Source organism: Doryrhamphus excisus, linkage group LG19 (assembly GCF_037039965.1).
Source record: "Doryrhamphus excisus strain RoL-2023G ecotype Guam linkage group LG19, RoL_Dexc_Guam_v1.1, whole genome shotgun sequence".
NCBI lineage: Eukaryota > Metazoa > Chordata > Actinopteri > Syngnathiformes > Syngnathidae > Doryrhamphus > Doryrhamphus excisus.
Genome location: NC_136375.1, coordinates 4,950,700 through 4,973,132, shown reverse-complemented (window position 1 = coordinate 4,973,132; position 22,433 = coordinate 4,950,700). Strand labels below are relative to the sequence as shown.

General features: G+C 42.6%; 1 protein-coding gene and 1 long non-coding RNA gene across 8 annotated transcripts in view; one reads left to right on the top strand and one right to left on the bottom strand.

Moving 5' to 3' along the window:
* LOC131106979 (RIMS-binding protein 2) overlaps window positions 1-21,978 on the top strand; it is a 68,519-nt gene extending 46,541 nt beyond the window's left edge. For 2 of the 6 annotated variants that reach the window (XM_078799029.1, XM_078799026.1), the window contains 17 exons: window positions 383-540; window positions 1,756-1,835; window positions 1,909-2,018; window positions 3,711-4,514; window positions 5,657-5,680; window positions 6,376-6,527; window positions 8,237-8,971; window positions 9,048-9,203; window positions 9,436-9,582; window positions 10,055-10,157; window positions 12,108-12,236; window positions 14,066-14,229; window positions 14,346-14,514; window positions 14,592-14,692; window positions 14,767-14,838; window positions 16,530-16,697; window positions 19,503-21,978. In XM_078799029.1, coding sequence (XP_078655155.1) covers window positions 383-540; window positions 1,756-1,835; window positions 1,909-2,018; window positions 3,711-4,514; window positions 5,657-5,680; window positions 6,376-6,527; window positions 8,237-8,971; window positions 9,048-9,203; window positions 9,436-9,582; window positions 10,055-10,157; window positions 12,108-12,236; window positions 14,066-14,229; window positions 14,346-14,514; window positions 14,592-14,692; window positions 14,767-14,838; window positions 16,530-16,697; window positions 19,503-19,727 — 3,497 coding nt within the window. In that variant the 3' untranslated portion in view covers window positions 19,728-21,978. The remainder of the gene's footprint in view (window positions 1-382; window positions 541-1,755; window positions 1,836-1,908; window positions 2,019-3,710; window positions 4,515-5,656; window positions 5,681-6,375; window positions 6,528-8,236; window positions 8,972-9,047; window positions 9,204-9,435; window positions 9,583-10,054; window positions 10,158-12,107; window positions 12,237-14,065; window positions 14,230-14,345; window positions 14,515-14,591; window positions 14,693-14,766; window positions 14,839-16,529; window positions 16,698-19,502) is intronic. The other 4 variants (XM_078799027.1, XM_078799030.1, XM_078799028.1 and 1 more) reach the window with 4 other exon arrangements.
* On the bottom strand, window positions 8,677-11,362 carry LOC131107000 (uncharacterized). 2 transcript variants are annotated; one of them, XR_013630369.1, is made up of 3 exons: window positions 10,376-11,362; window positions 9,987-10,204; window positions 8,677-9,238 (listed from the first exon to the last, which is right to left on the bottom strand). It is a non-coding gene; the product is annotated as an uncharacterized LOC131107000 (long non-coding RNA). The 2 variants fall into 2 exon arrangements; XR_013630368.1 differs by having other exon boundaries at window positions 10,403-11,362.
* Window positions 21,979-22,433: the final 455 nt, after the last annotated feature.

Below are 22,433 nucleotides of genomic sequence, written 5' to 3'. Positions count from 1 at the left end.
GTTCTGGAAAAGCCAGTTTTTGGAAATATGAGACAGGGAGAAGAGTGCATCATATCAGTCACACACAGGCTACAGCAGATGAGTGATACAGTGTTGTCTAGCAGCTCTAATTTCCTCCAGCCATTCATCCGTCTGCACTGTTAAGACGACAATTTGCGCTCCCTTGCATTTTTCATGTGTTTAACCCCGAGGACGTGCGTGGCATTTAAGGACAAATGCGCCGCACGCGCTTCTTGACGGCGGGCCACACCTGCCTCGCCCGCTGAGTGTTTGCCCGCTCACTCACTCCAACAGGAGATCAATAAGCGGCAAGGAGACGCAAATGGCTTGCAGGAGGCATGACGCTTGCTCTTTAATTGTGATGGAAATCAATTTCTCCCAGGCAATGAGAGCGCGCCAAACGCACCACCACTGATCTCCCAGTTCTTGCAGTGCCCACAGCAGACTGGAGACAGGGGAGGACCGCATTGGCCGTCTGTCAAGTCCCGCACTGTGAAAGCGGACCACACCGGCTGCCCCCAGCGGCTGACCCCGTCAGAGGTAAGTGGTTAAAGTGGTGTTACACACTAAACGACATACAGTGTCTGCAAGGGCCGGGAACTCAACACCAGACTAAAAAGAGAGGTTTATCTTCCTTATCACGGAGCTTATATCAGGGGTGTCCAAAATGAGGCCCGGGGGCCATTTGCGGCACACTGGTGTTTTTTTCAATGGCTCCCAGCACATTAAGAAAATATAATTTAACAAAAAAATTACCCAAAAAATGTAAAACTGCAGTAATTTTACAAGAATAAAATCAAATATTAAGAGACAAATAAATTATAAAAACACATAATTGTATGAAAATACATAAAAATAATGTAATGTAATCTAAAGAGATAAAAACATGGTAATTGTCTGAGAATATTTTTTTTTAATTTTTATATTATATATCCTGTATATATTAAGTATTTATACATTTGTATATATATTAAACAAACAAAAAGAATGAAGTTGTAATTTTTGGAAAAGTATATTGGGGAAATTAATTATTACAAGAAAAAATTTAAATATTCAGAGAATAAAGTCTTGATATTATGACGAAAGGTGAAATGTCAGTAAAATTGTAAAAAACAAGACAGCAGAAATGTTATAAACAGAAGAAATGTTATGAGAATAAAGTAAAAATATTAAAAGAAAAATTGCATAATCAATCATAATAATCAATTTTACAACAACAACAATAATAATAATATATTATAATAATTAAATAATAATTAAATAATAATGAATAATAATGTTATTTTTGAGGCGTAATATGAGAAACAAACAAAACAAAGAACTACAAGCATAAAGTCAAAATATTATGGACATAATATGTAGTCATAATTATGAGAAGAAAATTTATAAGAGGAAAGATTAAATAGTTTGAAAATAAATAGCTGGAAATATGAAAACAACTGTAATTTTGTGAAAAATTAGTCAAAATATTAAGATAAAATCTTGTCATCTAATGTGTAAAAAGGTTGCAATTTTACATTTATATATTGTATGTTATGGAGAAAAGTAATGCAATTTTAGTCGCATTTCATCTTTCTCACAAAGCTTAAATGCATTTTTTCCTTCTACATATGTTACTTTACATATCAAAGTGGCCCTAGCATCCTTTTATTTGGAAAATATTTGGACACCCCTGGCTTTACGGTTAGTCTGATAGCGACATCTAATAATGCAATACGAGTGAGACTTGTGTTTGTTTTCACTGTCAATCTTGAGATGGAGGATGAACCGAGCCCATCGCCCCGGTCCAAGCCTCGATACACAGGCCAGGTCCGCCTTTGCACTGCCCGATACAGGTGAGCGAGACCAGCTTCAGAAGCCCAAGACGACTAAAGCACCTTCATTTCTTTACTCTTTATTCTCCTCTAGTTATAACCCCTACGATGGACCAAACGAGCACCCGGAAGCAGAGCTCCCCCTTGTGGCTGGGAAGTATTTGTACGTGTACGGCAACATGGATGACGACGGATTCTATGAAGGTGAGAAGTCAAGCCACTTTCTCCCTGACGCCATGTCTTTGAATGCCTCTTCTGAATGCCCTGTATGTGTAGTTTACTTCATTTGAAGAGACCAGGGTTCAATTCCACCCTCGGCCATCTCTGTGTGGAGTTTGCATGTTCTCCCCGTGCATGCGTGGGTTTTGTCCAAGTACTCCGGTTTCCTCCCACATACCAAAAACATTCTAGGTTAATTGGCCACTCCAAATTGTCCATAGGTGTGAATGTGAGTGTGAATGGTTGTTTGTCTATATGTGCCCTGTGATTGGCTGGCCACCAGTCCAGGTTGTACAGCTGGGATAGGCTCCAGCACCCCCCGTGACCCTCGTGAGGAAAAGCGGTAGAAAATGAATGAATGAATGAATGAATACAATTGATCTAGTTAGGCTTTATACTACAATAACTTTTTTGTTGTTTATTTGAAATTCACTTAAACAGGCCATGTGTGCACTCGTGTCTTCAGAGATGATCTATTGTACTTCTTTTGAACAACTAACAGGAGATACGCAGTCAAATCTCCAACGTGCTATAACAGCCGCTTCATCAGCGCCAATGCATTAATCCCCCAGCAGCGAGGACGCCTGCGAGGCCAGCGTAGGATGCTGCAGACGCCGTTGCGCTCAGCTGCACTGACTCATTAAAGCTTTGGGAAGGGAGGGGGAGGGATGCATGGCGGCATGTGTGTTTATCATGAAGGAGGGAGACTCGGGCTGGAGACCAAGCTGTTGTCAAGATGGGACCTTGGTCCCTTTTAGCTTGATGACTAATCCAGCTGGGCTCAACTTAATCATCAACACACACACACACACACAGATGGCCTTAAGGACTCAGTGGGGGAAAAAAAGGATTAAAGAACGAGATGATAGGGAGCTTTTCCAATGACACTTCTTCCCTTTTGAGAAAAAAAAATAGAGTTGTTTCACTGCAAAGGCAGCTTGCTCGGGGGTGTTCCTGGAAATGTTAAAGGTATTTCAAGCTGAGACTATGGATCAAAGGTCCCAAACTCAATTTACCTGGAGGCCGCTGGAGGTACAGCGGGGGTGAGGCATTAAGTATTCGCTCCAGAATCACTTTCCAATTTAGGGAGTGACCTTTTCACAAACACCCAAAATAGCATACACGTGAAATTAGCAATGGGTTTATCAACACATGGGTCATTACTCAACATAACAGTCTGAGAAATAAAGCTATAATCATCACACAGCAACTTAACACGCAACAGGTACAGGTACACAGCGTCAGTGCTTGCTACTTGTTGATGTCCAAGAAGAAGCAGTCGTGGTTGTACATTTGATCAAATAGATCCGTGTTGACAATTTAGCGATGACTGCTATCAAATACAAGCCATCAACAAAGGTGAAGTATCCACCAATCATGTGAGTAAAGGCGAGCTCCACCTCCTACCGCCGTGCAGTGCATGTCCGAAAACTGCTGTCTGACTTTTGACTTCTTTAAGTGAACTGGCATAGGTTCCAGCCCTTCTAAGGCTCAAGCCAAGCCTCAAGGAGAACCCAAAGTGCTTTGTAGCCATCAACATATCCTCCACCCGTCGATCACTGACTCATTACAGACCACAGAGCTATCAGTGATGATATTATGTTTCTCGTCTTTCTTTCTTTGTCAGTTTCCTTTGAGGAAGCCATTAGCAAAGCTGTGCTTGTTTCTTCGTCACAGGGGAGCTCCTGGATGGTCAGCGAGGACTCGTCCCTTCCAACTTTGTTGAGTTCGTCCAAGACAAGGAGAAGCTGGACGGTGGGGAAGACCTTGGTTCTGTGGAGCATACACCCCTCGCCTTGATGGCGGTGGACGGAGGTGGCGGCCAGGATGGTCTCCTGGGATCGTCCAATGCCTTGGTTCCCTGTAGCAACGGGACAGTGGGGCCCTTGGACCCGGAGGACTTGGCTGAAGACGTTGTGCCTTATCCTCGTAAGATCACGCTGATCAAGCAGCTGGCGCGAAGCGTCATCGTGGCCTGGGAGCCTCCGTTTGTGCCTTTGGGCTGGGGGAACATCTCTGGCTACAACGTGTTTGTGGACGGCGAGCTACGTGCCAGTATACAGTACGGTGGACGCACCAAGTCCTTGCTGGAGAAACTGGACCTGGACGGCTGTGTTCACCGCGTGTCTGTGCAGTGCGTCACCGACCGCGGTGTGTCGGACGAGCTGCGCTGCACTTTATTGGTGGGCGCCAACGTGGTGGTGGCTCCTTGCGGCCTCCGGGTGGACGACATCCAGCGGGACACGGCCGAACTGTCCTGGTTGCCTAGTAACAGCAACTATGGTCACACTGTGTTCTTGGACGGGGTCGAGCACGCGGTGCTGAAGGCGGGGAGGTACAGACTACGCTTCTTCAACCTGAAGCCGCTGACGGTGTACAAAGTGACGGTGGCCGCCCAGCCCCACCAGGTGCCATGGCAACTGCCTTTGGAGCAGAGGGAGAGGAAGGAAGCTGGAGTGGAGTTCTGCACTCAGGCTGCAGGTCAGCAGTACATCACAGAGACTGTATCAATAATGTATGCATAGCTTCATAGCCCCCCCTGCAGACTTTGTCAATGGTCCTGCTTAGGATTTAGATACTGTGGATAGCTACATTTTAACAATATTCCAATGCACACTCACGAGCCACGACATTAGGTACACCCACTAGGGGTGTCCAAAGTGCAGCTTGGGGTCCAATTGCAGCCTGTGGGTGCTTTTTTTTATTTTTAAAAAACCCAAAACAGCAAAAATGTAAATATCAGCAGTAATTTTAAAAGAAAGAAGTCAAAATATTGAGACATTTTTTTGTAATCTAAGACGAAAAATGCATAATTTTACAAGAATAACAATAACATCATTTTAGTGGCATAAAGTTGTTTTATTAAAGAAAAAAGTCGTAATATTTTCAAAGTGAGAAATATACAAAATGAGAAATAAAGCTGCAAAATTTATTGGTAAATTAAGTTGTGGAAGAAGTTATAATATTACCAGAAATAATTCTAAATAAGAAGAAAGTCTGCCAACTATGTGAAGAAAATGTACAAGAAGAAATTCAAACTAGTTGAGGAAAAAACAGCAGAAATGGAAAAAAACAGCTGGAATTTTACAAGAATAAAAAAAAGTCACAATTTTACAAGAAATATTATGAGGAAAAATAATGTCATTTCAGCAGCATAGAGTTGAAATATTAAAGAAAAAATTGTTTTTTTTAAGTTTTAATATTATGACAAACAAAACAAAATAAATTTTTGGAAAATCAGGTTGGGGAAAATTTGAATATTATGAGAATGAAGTCATAATATTATGGAAATATTTGGAAAATTACAAAAAAAAGCAAAAATGGGTGGAAAAATTCTAAAATAGGCTTTTTCATCTGGTATATAGTACTACAAAGCTGAGATGCATTTCTTTCTTGAAATATTTATCTACACATGTTGCTTCACTAAATATCCAAATGGGCCTTGCATCCTTTGGTTTTTCGACATGTGACCCTCGCTGTGAAAAGCTTTGGACACCCCTTCATTAGATTGAGCATGTGTACCTAATATAGTGACTGGTGAGCGGGTTGCACTGCACAATGTAAGTGAGTACAGTCCAGCGTTGCCTTACTACTGCCATTGTTGTGTATTGTATCTCGTCTAGGTCCAACACCGTATTGCAGAACAGGTCAGAATCAAACATCCAATCCCAGGCTGGATTTCTCATGCGTCTCACTGCGGATGGCATTTCTATTTTCAAATCCAAACACTGTTATTTTGAAATTCAATGCAATTACGCCCACTTTTCCTCACGGCACATCACTAATTAGCACAAGATGCGATTACTTATTATCCTGATGAGTCATTTTCTAAGCCTGATAGTGTAGCCCGGCTTAACAATTATGTAATATGAAACAGTGCCACTGCGCTACTCACAGAGTGAATTGTTTTGTATCACTAAGCACTGGCTTCTGCTCCAGTGCAGTTTGTGCCACTGATCTACGCAGGGGGAAAATGGCTAGCAAGTCTCTGGATTTTATCCTGCATGCATACATGGCAACTTAGTCAGGGATATTAGCGTGAATTTATACTATTGGATGAGATCACTATAGTGACTGATTAGTTGGGTTTAAGCATATTTAGTCCCACCCAAGACTGTGTTATGTGAATGTTGCCCACTAGCTGTGTCACATTATCACAATATTGCACATTTAATTACGCAGCATGAGTTGTCAGACTTCCACCCCCCACCTCACCCCATCCCTCTTCCCTGCATGGGCCTGTTGGTGCATTTGGGGAATGTGTTACGTAAATATACCTTCAGTTTTGATGTCAACTATATTTAAGGGGATTGAATTCAACACACGCTCTCTTACCACCCAGGACCACCCCTGCCTCCGCAAGACGTACAGGTGCTCTGTGGGCAGGCACCCGGGGTGCTGCAGGTACGCTGGAAGCCCCCCCTCCTTTCACCCACAGGCACGTCCAACGGAGCCAACGTCATCGGTTACGCAGTCTGCACGAAAGGACAGAGGGTGAGATGTTTTAGGATACTGCTGACATTAAATTCTATTGAGAACCTGTACAGTCATCCCTCACGACATTGCGGTTCCAACATCACCCTCACTCTCAGGGGCAGGCCCGAGATTTCCAAGGGCCCCCAAATGTCTCAATTCAAAGTACATATTGTCTATCCATCCATATTCTAATGCTTATCCTAGACTCCCCCCTCCCATGCTGGTCCGTCCAGCTTCTTCCCCGGGCCGCATAGTCTCTCCAACGTCTTCCTCGAGGCCTCCTATAGGTCCGGCATGTCTTGAACGCCTTCCCGGGGAAGCGTCCGGGAGGTATCCTTACCATATGCCCGAACCAGCCCATTTGTCTCCTCTCAGTGCGGAGCAGCAGCAGTTCTACTCCAGGTTTCTCCATGGCAGTGCTTCTCACCTTATCTCTAAGGGAGAGCCCTGCCACCCAACAGAAAAAAACTCATTTCAGTCACCTCTAGCCGCGATCTTTCCCTCATAACCATAGCTTTTTCTTAGTTCACATGATCAAAAATACATCAATATGCCAAATTTATCATGATCATTTCGACCACTCCCTTCTCATGTTGTGGACTCTGCTGGTGTGCAGATTGATGGCGTAAACAAAGTCATAATGTGAGTGATTATGTCTTATCACTTATCATGTCTGCTATATTAGACTCTAACAATGTTAAAAATGTTTTCAGAACAGTTTTTCTATACTATAACTATGAAAATTCATTCATTTTCTATTGCTTATCCTCACGAAGGTCATGGGGGTGCTGGAGTCTATCCCAGCTGTCTTTGAGGCGGGGTACACCGTGGACTGGTGGCCAGCCAATCACAGGGCACATATAGACAAACAACCATTCACACTCACATTCATACCTATGGACAATTTGGAGTCGCTAATTAACCTAGCATGTTTTTGGAATGTGGGAGGAAACCGGAGTACCCGGAGAAAACTCAGAACTCGGGTCTCCTAGCTGTGAGATAACTATGAAAATATTTAATTTAGTAATACTGAATCCTACTTCGCTGAAATTAATTTATGGTGGTCGGGTCGGGAACCAATTAACCGCGAGGGACGGCTGCAATATTCATTTATTAGTCCGTACACACCACACAATATTCATTGATTCATTCATTTTCTACCGCTTATCCTCACAAGTGTCGCGGGGGTGCTGGAGCCTATCCCAGCCGGGGTACACCCTGGACTGGTGGCCAGCCAATCACAGGGCACATATAGACAAACAACCATTCACACTCACATTATTCATACCTATGGACAATTTGGAGTCGCCAATTAACCTAGCATGTTTTTGGAATGTGGGAGGAAACCGGAGTACCCGGAGAAAACCCACGCATGCACGGGGAGAACATGCAAACTCCACACAGAGATGGCCGAGGGTGGAATTGAACTCGGGTCTTCTAGCTGTGAGATTTGCACGTTAACCACTCGTCAGCAGCACAACCACAAAATATGTTCATTTTTTAAGGAGTTGGGGCGGCCCATGATGTATCATGTTTTCTGTAAGGAGGGTTTTAGAAAAACCATGCCCTAATGCACACATTATGCTGTATCAGTAAGTGACCACAGCATGCAGGCTGTAGAACGGTCTCTAGCGCCCTCTGGTGACGTAAATAATTCTTAAAATGTTCATATTTGGTCAAAAAAACTACCACCCAATGACATGATTGTTTTGGTCTATCCGGACTAGATAGCAGAGGTGATGTTCCCCATGGCCGACTACGTGACTGTGGAGCTGACAAGGATCCAGTGCCTGGAGGCCAGGGAGGTCATCGTGAGGACGCTGTCCGCACAGGGAGAGTCCCAGGACTCCCACATCGCCGCCATTCCAAACAACCTGCTCGTGCCTCTACCCCCACTCCCCCTGCCGGCGCCAATGCACCCCCACCCCCAACAACCTCATCTTACGTCCCCTCACCTCCCTCACGGCACCCCCCAGCTTCCCGCGCCACAGTCCCAAACCCACGGGACACCACTCATACCGCACCCGCATCCTCAGCCCCACCCGCGGCTGCCTCACCCCGGCGTGCCACCCCAGGGTCGACCTCCTCATCCTCAGGCCCTCCACCCTCTTCACCAAGGTCCAAGGCTACAGCACCGACTGCCTCTGCAGCCCCACCCTCACCCCCACCCGGTACCTCAGAGACCAGTAAGTGCCAGAGACCTGGATGCCAAAGAGCAAGCCGCCCACCACGGGTCAGCTGTCCCGCCAGGTCCACTCGGCTGGGACGCCGTGCGCTCCCCTTCTTCCCAGCCACCTGTCCCCATGCAAGGCCACACCCTGGAGGCCCCTCCCCATGGCAATCCACGCTCACCCTCCCCACAGAGGATTCTGCCACAGCCTCGAGGCACTCTTGTTCCGGATAACGTTGCCAAAGCCATTGCTCGGGAAGCGGCGCAGAGGGTGGCGGCGGAGAGTGGCAAGGTCTGACGACGCCCCACGATGATGCGCTCTAACGGTTGTCATAGCAACACTGACATAGCACCGTCTCGCGTTTCAGGGGGAGCGGAGGCCTGCCGGCTACGGCGAGCAGGGCCAGACATTCCAGCAGCATCACTCGGATGAGGAGGAGGAAGACGAGGAAGGGTTCCCACGTCGCCGACGAAGAGGACCTTCGGTTGATGAGTTCCTCCGAGGCTCTGAGTTAGGACGGCCGGTAAGAACAACGTGAACGTCTTCTCACGCCATCACCTTGATTAGGATTGAGACCAGAGACACAAGTGCTGGTTAGCTGCATGTGTACGCATACCAGGGTGCCGGCGTCACTGTGTGCGTTCTTGTGTCACGTGTGTTTGGTGTGTGCACATGTGTGTGTATGTATGTGGACTTAAACAACTGGGTCTGTGTGTGTGTGTGTGTTTGTTTTTTTTGTGTGTGACTGTCAAAAGCCTCACTATAGTCACAATGAAGAGTATCACAGCGAGAGCAGCCGCGGCTCTGACCTGTCTGACATCATGGAGGAGGATGAGGAGGAGCTGTACTCAGAGATGCAGCTGGACGAGGGACGCCGACGCAACTCGCACAACACACCCAAGGTGCAGTTCTTTGCACTTATTTGTAACAAACCAGAGAGACTCATCACCATCCAAATTGAGCTTTTTTTTTTTGCTTTTAGTGAACTGCACAGGCACAGATACTTCACTGCTGCCTTTCCTTGCATTTAATATGTGTTGTTAGCGTGTGTGCTGAGGTTAGATTCATTGTCCAGAATAAGTGATGGATAAATGAAGGGCAGAAATTAACAAAGCCTTCATTTCCTTTACACCTCCTACTATAGTCAATGAATACAAGTGGCTTTTTTTTTGGAGCGATACACTTTCTCGTGGGCTTGTTTGTGTGTGTGTCAGCGTGTCTGTGTGTTTCGGCGTGCCCGTCTGCGAGCGCTGCATGGGTTTGTTGACGTACAATTTGTCAGAATACGTCAGTGCACATTTGTCACCTGGAGAGCGAGCTGGTCCGCTGTGACGGCGTGTGGATATTTCATGTTTGTGTCCATCTGCGTTGTAGTCCAACGCTCCCTCGGGAGGCCGTCGAGAGCGGGACAGCGGAAGGAGGATCCATCAGGGCGGTCCGCAGCCTCAGAGACGACCTCTCATGGTCCCTGCCATTGGTCAGTATAGACTCGGGGGTTTGCCAGCAAGTTGTCACAACACAATACTATAGAAATACAAATTATACTGTATAATAATCATATAAATATAATAATCTGTATAAATCATTCTACTATACTATACAAATACTCAATGTGTTTTTACATCTTTGTTTTCACTGCTAAATAATAATAATTTGTTACAATTCCACTAATAATAATCATTACATGAGACTTACAGGGCAGTTGTATAGAGCAGCACCTACACAGAAAGCTTTCTCGATCTTCCAGAGTCTGCACCTATTCCAGCTGTATTTCCTTGGATTTCCAAAACAGTCCGTTTTAATTTATTCCACACATGGCCCACCTCCGAGCACGCCCACTCCACTGTGACTGGTCACACTCCCAAGACAAAAAACAGTGCAGCAGAGCCGCAGAGGAGGCCAGGCCCATATTAGGAAAAACTACAGCCATCCCAAACTTCTAAATGCGTTATTTAACCTCATTATCTGAAACTTTGGCATTGTTTAACGTGACAATACAACATTCTAACAACATTTATAGGTCAGAAAAGTGAAAAAAAACGTAATAGGTCCCCTTTAAATTAAGGTTTTAGTTTAGGTTACCCTCAATGTGTCATCCAGTAAGGCCCAGTAGTCTAGTCAGATCTGTGATGATGGAGTAGGCTAGCTAATGCTAATGGAGGCTAACATAGCTAAAAACATAACTTTTCTCCCCTCAAAATAGGCTGTGTTCGAAACCGCATACTAACTACTACATACTTCCATGTCCATACTATCCACATTCCATACTGCATACCCAATCCATCAGACAGTATGCAAAGCGTTTCCACTACAGCGTACTACATGATAACCCACAATGCATTGCGCTCCTACCCACCCGAAATCGACAGGCTGAAGCTGATTTCACTTTAGCTCTAAACTCTTTAAATACATCACTTTATTGATTTTTTTAATCAGGCGAGAAAGTGGCCGTTTAGATACCGAGTGTGCCATTTATTTGTCCAAATACCAACAGTTTACAATTTCGTTCGGACGAATTCGGAAAAATATAAGCTAGCCGAAGTGAGCAACGCACTTTCGGTTATTTTCACAAAATAAAACACCCCTTACTTTTCTCATACAGAACGCATAGTGATAAATTACTGCTTTTACTTTGAAAACAAGTAAAATATATCCTCGCAATATATCCTACTTGACACCGCCGTTTGGTCCATCCTGCTGCTCAACCAAGAGTTTTTTTTTCTCGGGGTGACGTCACGTCGCGTTGCATCCTGGATAACTTGAGTGTGAGTAGTCAGTTGATGATACATACTCAACATTTCTGACAGTATGCATCCGGGAACTTCTCGCATACTCAAAAATCGCATACTGCCGGTGTAGACACACTGCATACTCAAAAAGTTAGTATGAATAGTAGGTAAGTATGCGGTTTCGAACACAGTCACTGACTGCACTCGGAGCAGCAGCTTTATTGTCATTATTTTTTTACTTAGTTGATTTCTGTTCACTGTCGAAGTAGGCAGGACTAACTACACTTAGCTGGTTGCTGATTGGACAGAGAAGGTTGTCACTCAACAACATCAGCGGCATAAACTGTCTTTGTAGTCTTTTTAGAAGGTTTGTCATTATATAACTGAAATATATATATATATATATCTTGAATTAATTCAGTCAATGTTTAATTTGTATCTGATTATCTTTCAACTGTTTTTCAACTTAAGCCAATATACTCCATACAATGTAGGGATTATGCATGGTTAGCTGTAGCAATTTAGCTAGCTAGAGCTTTAACCTGGTTTATAACCTTTACTTTCTGTTTACAGCAGGTTTTCTTCCGTGTTTTTTTTCAATAAGAATGAGATTTTGCCTTCCTGCTGAATGTCCAGCTAACCTTCCTGGATGAAATGTCATTGTAACCCCAGCACCCTGTGATTGGTGTTTCCTGTAGAGGTAACCTCTGAGAATAACAGTGAGGGAAACATGTCCCCCATCAGCGAGGAGAATAACTATGGCAGGGTAGCTCGGGTCAGGACCGGGTCTTCACACAAGCACAGGGGCGGCACCAGGTCCCCCCAGGGTATGTGCTGCATCCTGCGGTGCTTTTGGATGCCGCCACATAGCACGCCAACCACTATACTGTTCACCGTTTTACCAGTGGCGTAAATGGCAAGAAGGAGCTGGAGTTACTTGCAAGGAGGGTTGCAAAGAGGCGGGATATATTCTATTCCCTAAACATTTCATGGGAGTTAACTGGAATTTTGGCATCATTGTGTAATGGACAGTGGTTATGTATTTGTAAAATACAATAACAACACATTATTTAATATTAATACATGGAAAGGACGCCTGGTACTCTCTGGATTTAAGCAAACAAACACATGTTGGCCGGGACTTGAGGAAATACTGTATTTGAATTCTTAGAGAAAGTCATTTTGCAACCCTACTTGCATAAGAGCCTGTTTTTCTTTCGTGATTCTTAAGCTCACAGTTGAAAGGCATGACTGCACTGCACTGGAATTGGTCCACCCGCTGCTTGGGTGTCCGGGGTGCCACAGAGGCCGCCTCCCTCACTGCCCGCTTAGCCCCCCCATCGTCTTTGCGTTACGAGCACAGTTATTGGACCCCCCTGATGCATTTATGCATGGATTTTTGAGTTTGGTTTGGACATTTGGGGTTGATTTGTCACAGCAGATAAGAGAGTGTGGATTATCCTGCGTCAGTATGTACGTTTTTATTCATTCAAACCAGGATAGTATGGATGTTTGTTTAGTTGCTGTTGTATGTTGCGTGCATGTCACAGTCTTGGATGTCCATGATGTTGTCTTGTCCCTCTGTCATTCTTGTATTGCAGGGGTGTCCAAAGTGCGTTCCGAGGGCCTTGTTTTTATTGGCCTGCAGTTTACCAAGAAAAAATTGAGCAAAAAAATTGAGCAGTAATTTTACAACAATAAATCTATTAAGAGCAGGTTAAGTTATGTCATACTAGTAGCATAAAGTTGAAATATTAAAGAAATAACATTTTATATATTTTGTAGTATTTGGAGAAACAAACAAAACAAAAAAATTGTATATGTTCGACAATATTGTGAGACTAAAGTCAAAATATTATGAAAATAAAGGCACAATTAGGAGAAGAAAACTTACAAGAAAAAAGTTTAAATTAAAAAGGAAAAAAAAAGTTAAAAGAAATGGTAAAAAAATAATAATCTGTACTTTCACCAGAATTAAGTCTAAATTTCAAGAGAAAAAGACATGTACATAAAAAAACGATTATAAAGAAAAGAAATATATAAGAAAAAAAATCAATAATAATCATCAATTAGTATTTTGACAAACAAAACAAAAGATTTGGGGGATTAGGTTGGGAATAAAGTCCAAATATTATGGGAATAACGACATAATCTTCAAAAATGAAAATTTATGAATCTTATTAAGAAAGTTGAAAAAAAACAGCAAAAATTGGAAAAACTGAGTAAAGTTGATTTTAATTATAGGCTTTTTCACCCATATCACAAAGCTGAGATGCATTTTTTCTTTGAAATACAGGTATATACTGTACCTGTATAACTTCTTAGCATATCTGTGGCCCTTGCATCCTTTCATTTTTTATTATATGGCACTGGTTGGAAAAAGTTTGGACACCCCTACCGTTATTGCTCCATCATTTGTCTTGCTATTTGTTTGTTTGTTCATATAAATGTTCATGTTTTGTTTGTATGTAACTGAGCTGTCATGCAAAAATATGACAATATATAGTTTATTAGAGGATATGCATACGTGTTTGCCCCAAATGACTTCCAAGAATGTGCTTCTTATCACCTTAGAATCAGTACTGATGCACTTTTTCTTTCCATTTCATGTACGGTGCGTCTTGGATCACCCATTCATTGTCTGTGTGTGTTCAAGATGGCTACAGGGATCGTCACTCCCCCACCTACTTTGACGAGTCGGAGCCGGAGGAAACCTTCCGGGTGTTTGTGGCTCTCTTCGACTACGACCCTCTGTCCATGTCCCCCAACCCCGACGCAGCTGACGAGGAGTTACCCTTCAAGGAGGGCCAAATCATCAGGGTGGGGGGTTGTTACATTCTCACACTGTTGTGCATTTACTGTGTAAATTGTACATTTGTACAATTTCCAGAATATGCATACTTTGCAGTAACTCATGTTTCTCTCTGCGGCGCCAGATATATGGAGATAAAGACACAGATGGCTTTTACAGAGGAGAAGTTCGAGGCAGGATGGGTCTGATCCCGTGTAACATGGTGTCCGAAATACGTGCAGAGGATGACGAGACAATGGACCAGCTCATCAAACAGGGCTTCCTGCCTCTCAGCACCCCGGTGGACAGAATAGGTACCAAGCGTCCCAAGACTAGACATTAACCAGCCCAGAAAGTGACGGCTAAAGTGGACTATCTTTTTGGCTTCCAGAGCAGAACAGGAGAGGTCTTCGTCGAGGTGAGGCCTCCAGGAGGATGGTGGCGTTGTACGACTACGACCCTCGAGAGAGCTCGCCCAATGTTGATGTTGAGGTATCCCTCATCAGCATATTTCCATACTAGTTGATCCACAGCTATTATCATCTATGAACTTTTTCTACTGATAGGCTGAGCTGACCTTCTGCACGGGTGACATCATCGCTGTGTTTGGCGACATTGATGAAGATGGCTTCTATTATGTGAGTGTCATTGTGAGTCAACTGGTCTCCAAAAACATGTTTGCAGGTTGGAATTCGGGCCAAAACCGCTTTTATAAGTATCCGTATTGATTTTGGAGTCAAACTATGAAGGTGGGTCGACTGATACTATATTAGGAGGAATGACCTCCTCGATCTGAACTGGGTGTGATCTTATTAGACTTCTGTTGTAACATCAGGATGTCTAGTAGTGTACCAGGTGGAGGAGGTGCAGTGCGGTTGTCATCGTGGTCACACAACACCGGACCTGCTTTGTGGACTTGGAAAAGGTATTAGTTCTTGTCCCTGTCCTGTCGGGGGTGCTGCGGGAGTATGATGGCACACTGCTACACGGCATTTGGTCCGAGCGGGAGCCTGGTTCTCATTGCCAGCAGTAAGTCCAGCCTGTTCCTGGTGAACGCTGGCCTCCACCGAGGTTGCCCTTTTGTTCACAATTTTTATGGACAGGATTTCTCAGCGCAGGGGGTCCAGCTGAGTGTGACTCTTCTGGGGTGAGTCTCAGCGCCTCCAAAACTGAGGCCACGGTGGATTTCACCCTACAAGAGTGAGGTCTCGCACCAAGTCGGGTAGTTCAAGTATCGTGGGGGAAGGTTGGAGCGCGAGGTGGGCAGGCAGATCACCGCAGCATCTGCAGTAATTTGGTCGCTGTAACGGACCGTCGTGGTGAAGAGAGAGCTGCGCCCGGAAGGCGATCTATGGCGAATGAAATGAGTTTCCTCTTAGGGTGACTGGACTTACCCTAAGACTAGGGCGAGCAAGACTAGCTCAGTGATGCTGTCTTGGGATTTTCATTCATTCATTTTCTACCACTTTTTCCTCACGAGGGTCGCGGGGGTGCTGGAGCCTATCCCAGCTGTCTTCGGGCGAGAGGCGGGGTACACCCTGGACTGGTGGCCAGCCAATCACAGGGCACATATAGACAAACAACCATTCACACTCACATTCATACCTATGGACAATTTGGAGTGGCCAATTAACCTAGCATGTTTTTGGAATGTGGGAGGAAACCGGAGTACCCGGAGAAAACCCACGCATGCACGGGGAGAACATGCAAACTCCACACAGAGATGGCCGAGGGTGGAATTGAACCCTGGTCTCCTAGCTGTGAGGTCTGCATGCTAACCACTCAACCGCTGTGCCAGTCTTGGGATTTTATTTTATTTTATTTTATTTAGTTTAGTTTAGTTTAGTTTAGTTTAGTTTAGTTTAGTTTAGTTTAGTTTAGTTTAGTTTAGTTTAGTTTAGTTTAGTTTAGTTTAGTTTAGTTTAGTTTAGTTTCGACTTGACTTGACTTGACTGGGGCTGCATGTCGAGTGGTTAGCGTGCAGACCTCACATCTAGGTGACCCGAGTTCAATCCCACCCATCTCTGTGTGGAGTTTGCATGTTCTCCCCGTGCATGCGTGGGTTTTCTCCGGGTACTCCGGTTTCCGCCCACATTCCAAAAACATGCTAGGTTAATTAGCGACTCCAAATTGTCCATAGGTATGAATGTGAGTGTGAATGGTTGTTTGTCTATATGTGCCCTGTGATTGGCTGGCCACCAGTCCAGTCTTCGCCGAAGACAGCTGGGATAGGCTCCAGCACCCCCGCAATCTTTGATCATATTTTCTTCTTTAACTTTTTTCTCGTATTTATAGTATCGTATCATTTTCCGTACGACTCTCTCCTCAGGGCGAGATCAATGGCCACCGCGGCCTGGTCCCCTCCAACTTCCTGGAAGAAGTGCCTGACGACGTGGAGGTGTATCTGACCGATACGCCCTCCAACTTGCCCCCCGAGGAGCCCGCCAACCGGCCCCCGGCCGCCAACTCGGCCGCCCCCGTCCCGGAGGCCAAACGGGTACATCATCATCACCATCACCACCATCATCATCACCATCGCCGCTCTCAGCGCTAAGGCCCATCCTTTCCTTCGCCTCCTCCTCCTCCTCCTTCTCTCTCGTTCTTTCTCTTTCTTGATTTCCATCTCTGGCTTGCTTGTGTGTGCGTCAACTAACAAACTCCTTCGCTGCTCCGTCTGGGAAAGAGGGTCCAAAAAGACTAAAAAAAGCAGTGTGACACCCTTTCTAAGTCTCAGAGAAAGGAAGAAGCAAAGCCTGACATGGACAGAGAGGCTCTGCGGTTCTTGCATGCTCATTCCTTCATTTGTACCTCTTTGCACTGCGACACATTGTGTGTTATTATTGACAATAATGTTAATGCTAACTGCTAACAGTGAGTGAGTGAGCATGCTTTTTTCATAACGGATCCATTTTCTAATGTTGTGACTCCCCGAAAAGAGGCTTTGTTTCTTTGGATGTATGTTGCACACACATCAATCTATTTTTCAGCGATATGTCTGAGGCCAAAATTAATGACCGATGCCGCACTGAGACATCCAAACTGTATTGTTACAATGGAAGAATAAAAACAGCCAAAAATTGGGTATTAAAAAGCTTCCTTTGGGCTATCTTGTTATGTTGTTGTGTGTGTCAATGTGTTCATTGTGGTGCATTGTGGTGTGGGTTTTCTCTGATGGTGACTTCCGCTGCGCTACATTTTCTTCCTTTTTGTTTCTTCACCCCGCTTGGCCAAACTATTTCTAAAAAAAAAAAAAAAAAGAATAACGGAGGACAAGTGTTCATTTCACACCATCTGCCCTGCAGCAACTTGAGATACCAAACTAGCGGTTCTAATGCGCTCAGGCTTGAGCTCAAAGAGATGTGTTGCATTGGTCACAAAAAGACTGCAAACATTTCAAGCGGAAACGCATTAGAAGACAAGGTGGTATCTACGGTTGTTGTACGACTGTCTTCCCTGGTGGTGGCCTCCTCCGGCTGCGTCCAACGGCTTCCCCGATCAGTGTCTCTTCCTCCTCGTGTGTGCCGTGTTTGCATCTTCTTGCTATGCTGTCGATTCCGATACACAACAGCAGACGACAGTAAGGCCTTTTCCCTCTTCTGCTTTCTTCTTTTCTGTTCTATCATACTATAGTACAGGAGTTTTTATGGAACTTTTGGAGTTTTATGGAAAATTATGTCATTGCAAGACTAGCTCAGCTCTTGGTATTTAATTTAATTTAATTTAATTTAATTTAATTTAATTTAATTTAATTTAATTTAATTTAATTTAATTTAATTTTATTTTATTTTATTTTATTTTATTTTATTTTATTTTATTTTATTCTTTCCCTCTTAGTAAAGCAACCACAAGCCAAGAAAAAAAAAAACGATAGTAATAAAACAAACATTTTATTTCCCACAGGACACCTACAAATTAGGGTCGTCAAGTGATTAAAAATTAATCACAGCTTTCAAATTCATTAAAAGTGATTAATCACCATTAGCCACTATGTGGGAAATACATATGGCCATTTTTGCGTTTTCATGATGAATGACAACATATATGTATATTTGTATGTATGAATTACATTATGTATTTATTATATACGCATGGAAATGATAAAGACGTTATTGTTTTGACTCCTGCAACAAGTCGTAATATTGAGATTGAGAGAATATGAGAAACAAACGAAGTATAAAGTTGTCATTTTTAAAAAGTTCCAATAAGACAACAACAAAGTCAATATATTAAGAGACTAAAGTCATAATTTTATGATGAAAACCAAAAAATATTTGTCTAATTCAAACATTTTTTTAAAGTGTAAAATACGGAAAATGTTCCAATTCTTTCTTATGCTTTGTCACTGATGACACAAAGCTGACATACAGGCTGTTTTTTGAGTAAAAATGTGAACACTCAACTCTAAACCCCTGACACCACTTCCTGTCTACCACTGAGTCTACTCCCCCTACGAGGTGAACTGTCTTAAATGGTGTATTTTCTCTTATTATATCTACTATACTGGATAATACAAATGTAAAGAAAACTATAGGGGTGCTATTTCACATCCAGAGGGCTCTAATAAGCTTAAAAACATATTCAGAAGGTCTTAAACAGGTTTTCTATGCCATAGCTACAAAAATATTCCATTTATAAGGAATCGGAATATGACTAAAATTCATCTATTACATTAGTCAACTATCAACTGCGATAAACGATGTCATGTAATTTGATCAAAGTTAATTGACTCCAGATCAGACAGTCATAAATGAATTTCTGGTTTATAAATGCAATATTTTGGACGTTAGAGCTTAGAAAACTGGTTTACGACCTTTTTTAAATATGAGTTTTTACACTATTAGAGCCTTCCAGGCATGAAGTAACACCCCCATAGTCACTTTTGCACTCCTGTTAGCCAATTTAATTGACGTAATAAGAGAAAAGAAGACATCATATAGACTCGCATATTAGCATCGGGAGAGTATCTTGTTGTTCCTCTTTTACTTCCTGTTTCTGTACTGTACTTCCTTGTTTCATCAATGTTACATGGCTGACATCTAGTGAGCAGGGTAGAATCAGTTTTAGACATTTTTGCTTGAAAAAATTCACTTTATGCAAAAACAAAACAGAGAGAGAGAAACAATGAACGATGTGTTCAATAAATCGGTAATATTAGTTTCTCTGATTTGCTGTTTGACCTCCAGTACCACTCAGTCCCAAGGGAAGTGGATTTAAACCTTACGAATCCGTCAACACCAGTCGGTTACATCACGCTTCCTTGAAAGTGTCGCTTCCCTCCCCCATCGCCTCTCTTCTTCTTCAGATTGCCACCGATCCCGCCGTGGACAGCGCCGCCACACCCGTTCGTGCGCCGTCCCCCATCATTCGCCCACTGCTGCCCGGCACCATGCGACCCCTCAGCCCCACCCGGGGACCCCTCCACGTACCCCTGGATTCCCGCGACGCCCAAGATTTAGCCAACAAGAAGAAGAAAGGACTCCTCTCCAAGGGGAAGAAGTTACTGAAGCGTTTGTCGCCTGCCAAGTAGATGATCTTTGATGTACAGTATAGCCCCGCCCCCCCGTTTATTTCCAACACTTATCATTCACGTCTTCTGTCATTCCAAAGTATCGTGCCAACACATGAGAGAAGTGCACCGCAAAAACACGACTGTGATGTATTTCCCATCAGAGATGCTTTTATCACGTGTGTTTGAATCCATCATCAAACACCAAACTACTGCCTGTTAGAAGGAAAGCTTTCATCCACGCTTGATGGGAAAGGGTCAGACGGAATGATGCAGGCTGCTAACACACAACAAGGCTTTATTTTGTGCAATATTGTATGCAGCTGGTAGCATAGTGTAAGTGCTGTGGGAAGATAAAAGGGCAAAAAGAGCTGTTGGAGCCTCTCAGTGGCCTTTACCAAAACAACATGAACATGACACGCCTCGCCTCCTTGAAGCGCTTTGGTCCATAACGATTTGGATAACGACGCAATTTCTTATCATGTTGTCTTCAAGCACCGTTCTTGTCCCCCAGAAGAGACTCGTCTTATATTTGGCGTCTACAGAATTTTCCCCAGGCCACTCACTCACAGCCAGTCAGCAGAGATTTATTTGGTTATTTATGATTTTTTTTTATGTTGTATGTTTTTTTATTTTTATTTTTTGCTTTAATTTGTAAAAAAAATATTTTTATAATTTTATTTTGTATTTTTTATATTATTTGTTTATATATGTATTTATTTATTCTGATGCTAATTGTAAGATAATAGCGACCAATGAAGCAGTGTCTTCACACAACTGCTAGGAATTATTATACCATATTCTTTACTTTTTGCCTTAAAGAATGTGTCCCTAAATGGATCATGGAGAAAAAAAGGTCATTGAAAAGAGGTGATCGTCTTATATTTGGGATTGTCTTATATGCAATTGAAGGCTGTTTTAGTGGCCGAGTGGTTAGCACGTCAGCTACACAGTCAGGACATTGGGAAGCGGTTTGCGGCAGCTTGACAAAAATCAACAAAACAAAACAAAAAATCACTTATCAGAGTGTAGGCATTACATTACATTCAATGCATTTAGCTTGAGGCTATGTACACCACAAACACTAGAATTTACGAGTTTGTCCTGAAGTCTACTTCCAAAAAGAGGCCAAATTAAATGAAATTGTATCATTGTCTAAATATTTATGGACCAAAATTTTCTTTTTGTTCGAGTGGGGGTCAAAAGAAGTAATGAAATGTTTAATTCAATGCAAAATGTTGTGTCTTATATTTGTTTTTAATGTCTTGCACCTTTCTTAATTTTTTTTAATGCTTTACTTTCCTGAAGGTGAGGCACTCATCTGTCGTCTCGTCATGTTAATAAACTAAAGGCCACGCTAAAAACCTCGTATAGAAAAATGGACAAATCAAAAGAATTACTAACTTTTCATGTTTTTCTAGCTGATATTTACAGTATGTACAGATGGCATTTGTACTGTATTTACACACCATAAGGACTATACACCATGTTACACAGCTATCAGCTTGTATTTGTATATTTGAAATATGGTTGTCAGTTTATTATAAATCAAGTAAAGTTATTGCCAAATAATAATATTAACTTACTAACATCTACAATCAATACAAACAATTTATATCAATAAGGTAGATATTCCTCCTCCAAAGTCAAAATAGGGTATGGATGCTATAAAAACATTTGAACAATTTACCAACTTTTGCTTTTTATTTGTATTTTCTTAGTTTTTGCTTGAGTTTAATTTAATTCACTATCAGTCTATTTCCCATTCATATATAGGTAGAAACAGTACGGCTGTCATATATTCACTTATGAATGGGTAATTTTTTGTCTCTTTTCTACTTGGATCCATTTGTAGATCATTTTTAAATGTTTCTACTTGATTTTACGACAGCCTTTTTTCCAGTGCACTGAGATTTAAAAAAAAGCAAACAACACACAAAAGACTACATTTCCCATGGTGTCCTTTGGAGTCAGATGTGTAGTTCACCGTATGTGCTATGTTTGTGAACCAAAAAAAAGGAAAAAATATTGGACAGTATTTATGGTAATTATGTGTGGGTGTGCATGTGAAAAAACTTTTATAACCAAATTAAAATTTGATATTTTCGAGAAAAAAAATGTCTGGATTTATTTGTTTGCTTAAGACTGCAATACGCAATTTAACCACTGGATGGCAGTATATCCCTGACAAGCTTACGTGAGTATTCCGTTTAAGATAAGTGTCATTCAGTATAAAGTAGTGGTTCTTAAACTTTTTGATGTAGATTTTTTTCAGTGCAGAGTGGCCCGGGGCCCATTAAATATTTACACTGTAATGATTTAATTGATCTCGTTCATTTGTTTCCACTAATAAATCAAATACAGTCACAGTTAAACAAGCTAACAAGCTAAAACCTGAATAAAGTTTAATAAATAATAACACGATCGCTACTTTTGGCACAACGTTTGTCTTCATTGTTTTCCTTTTAAACACTTCTCCATCGCTAGTTGTAGTTGACTTGTCTTCTTCTGATCTTCTGTGAGCTTGTTAAACAACTGACTGAAACATTACCGCCACCATGTGGTCGGAAGCTGCACTGTAACAGTAGCATAGCGGCTAGCCTATCTCCGGTGTCTTCAGTTGATAACCTACTACGCAGTCCCATGTAAATTAAGATTTAATACCTGACAAAAAACTAAAATAATGACAAGAAATAGAAACTAAACAGAATAGAAATAGAAAACGTA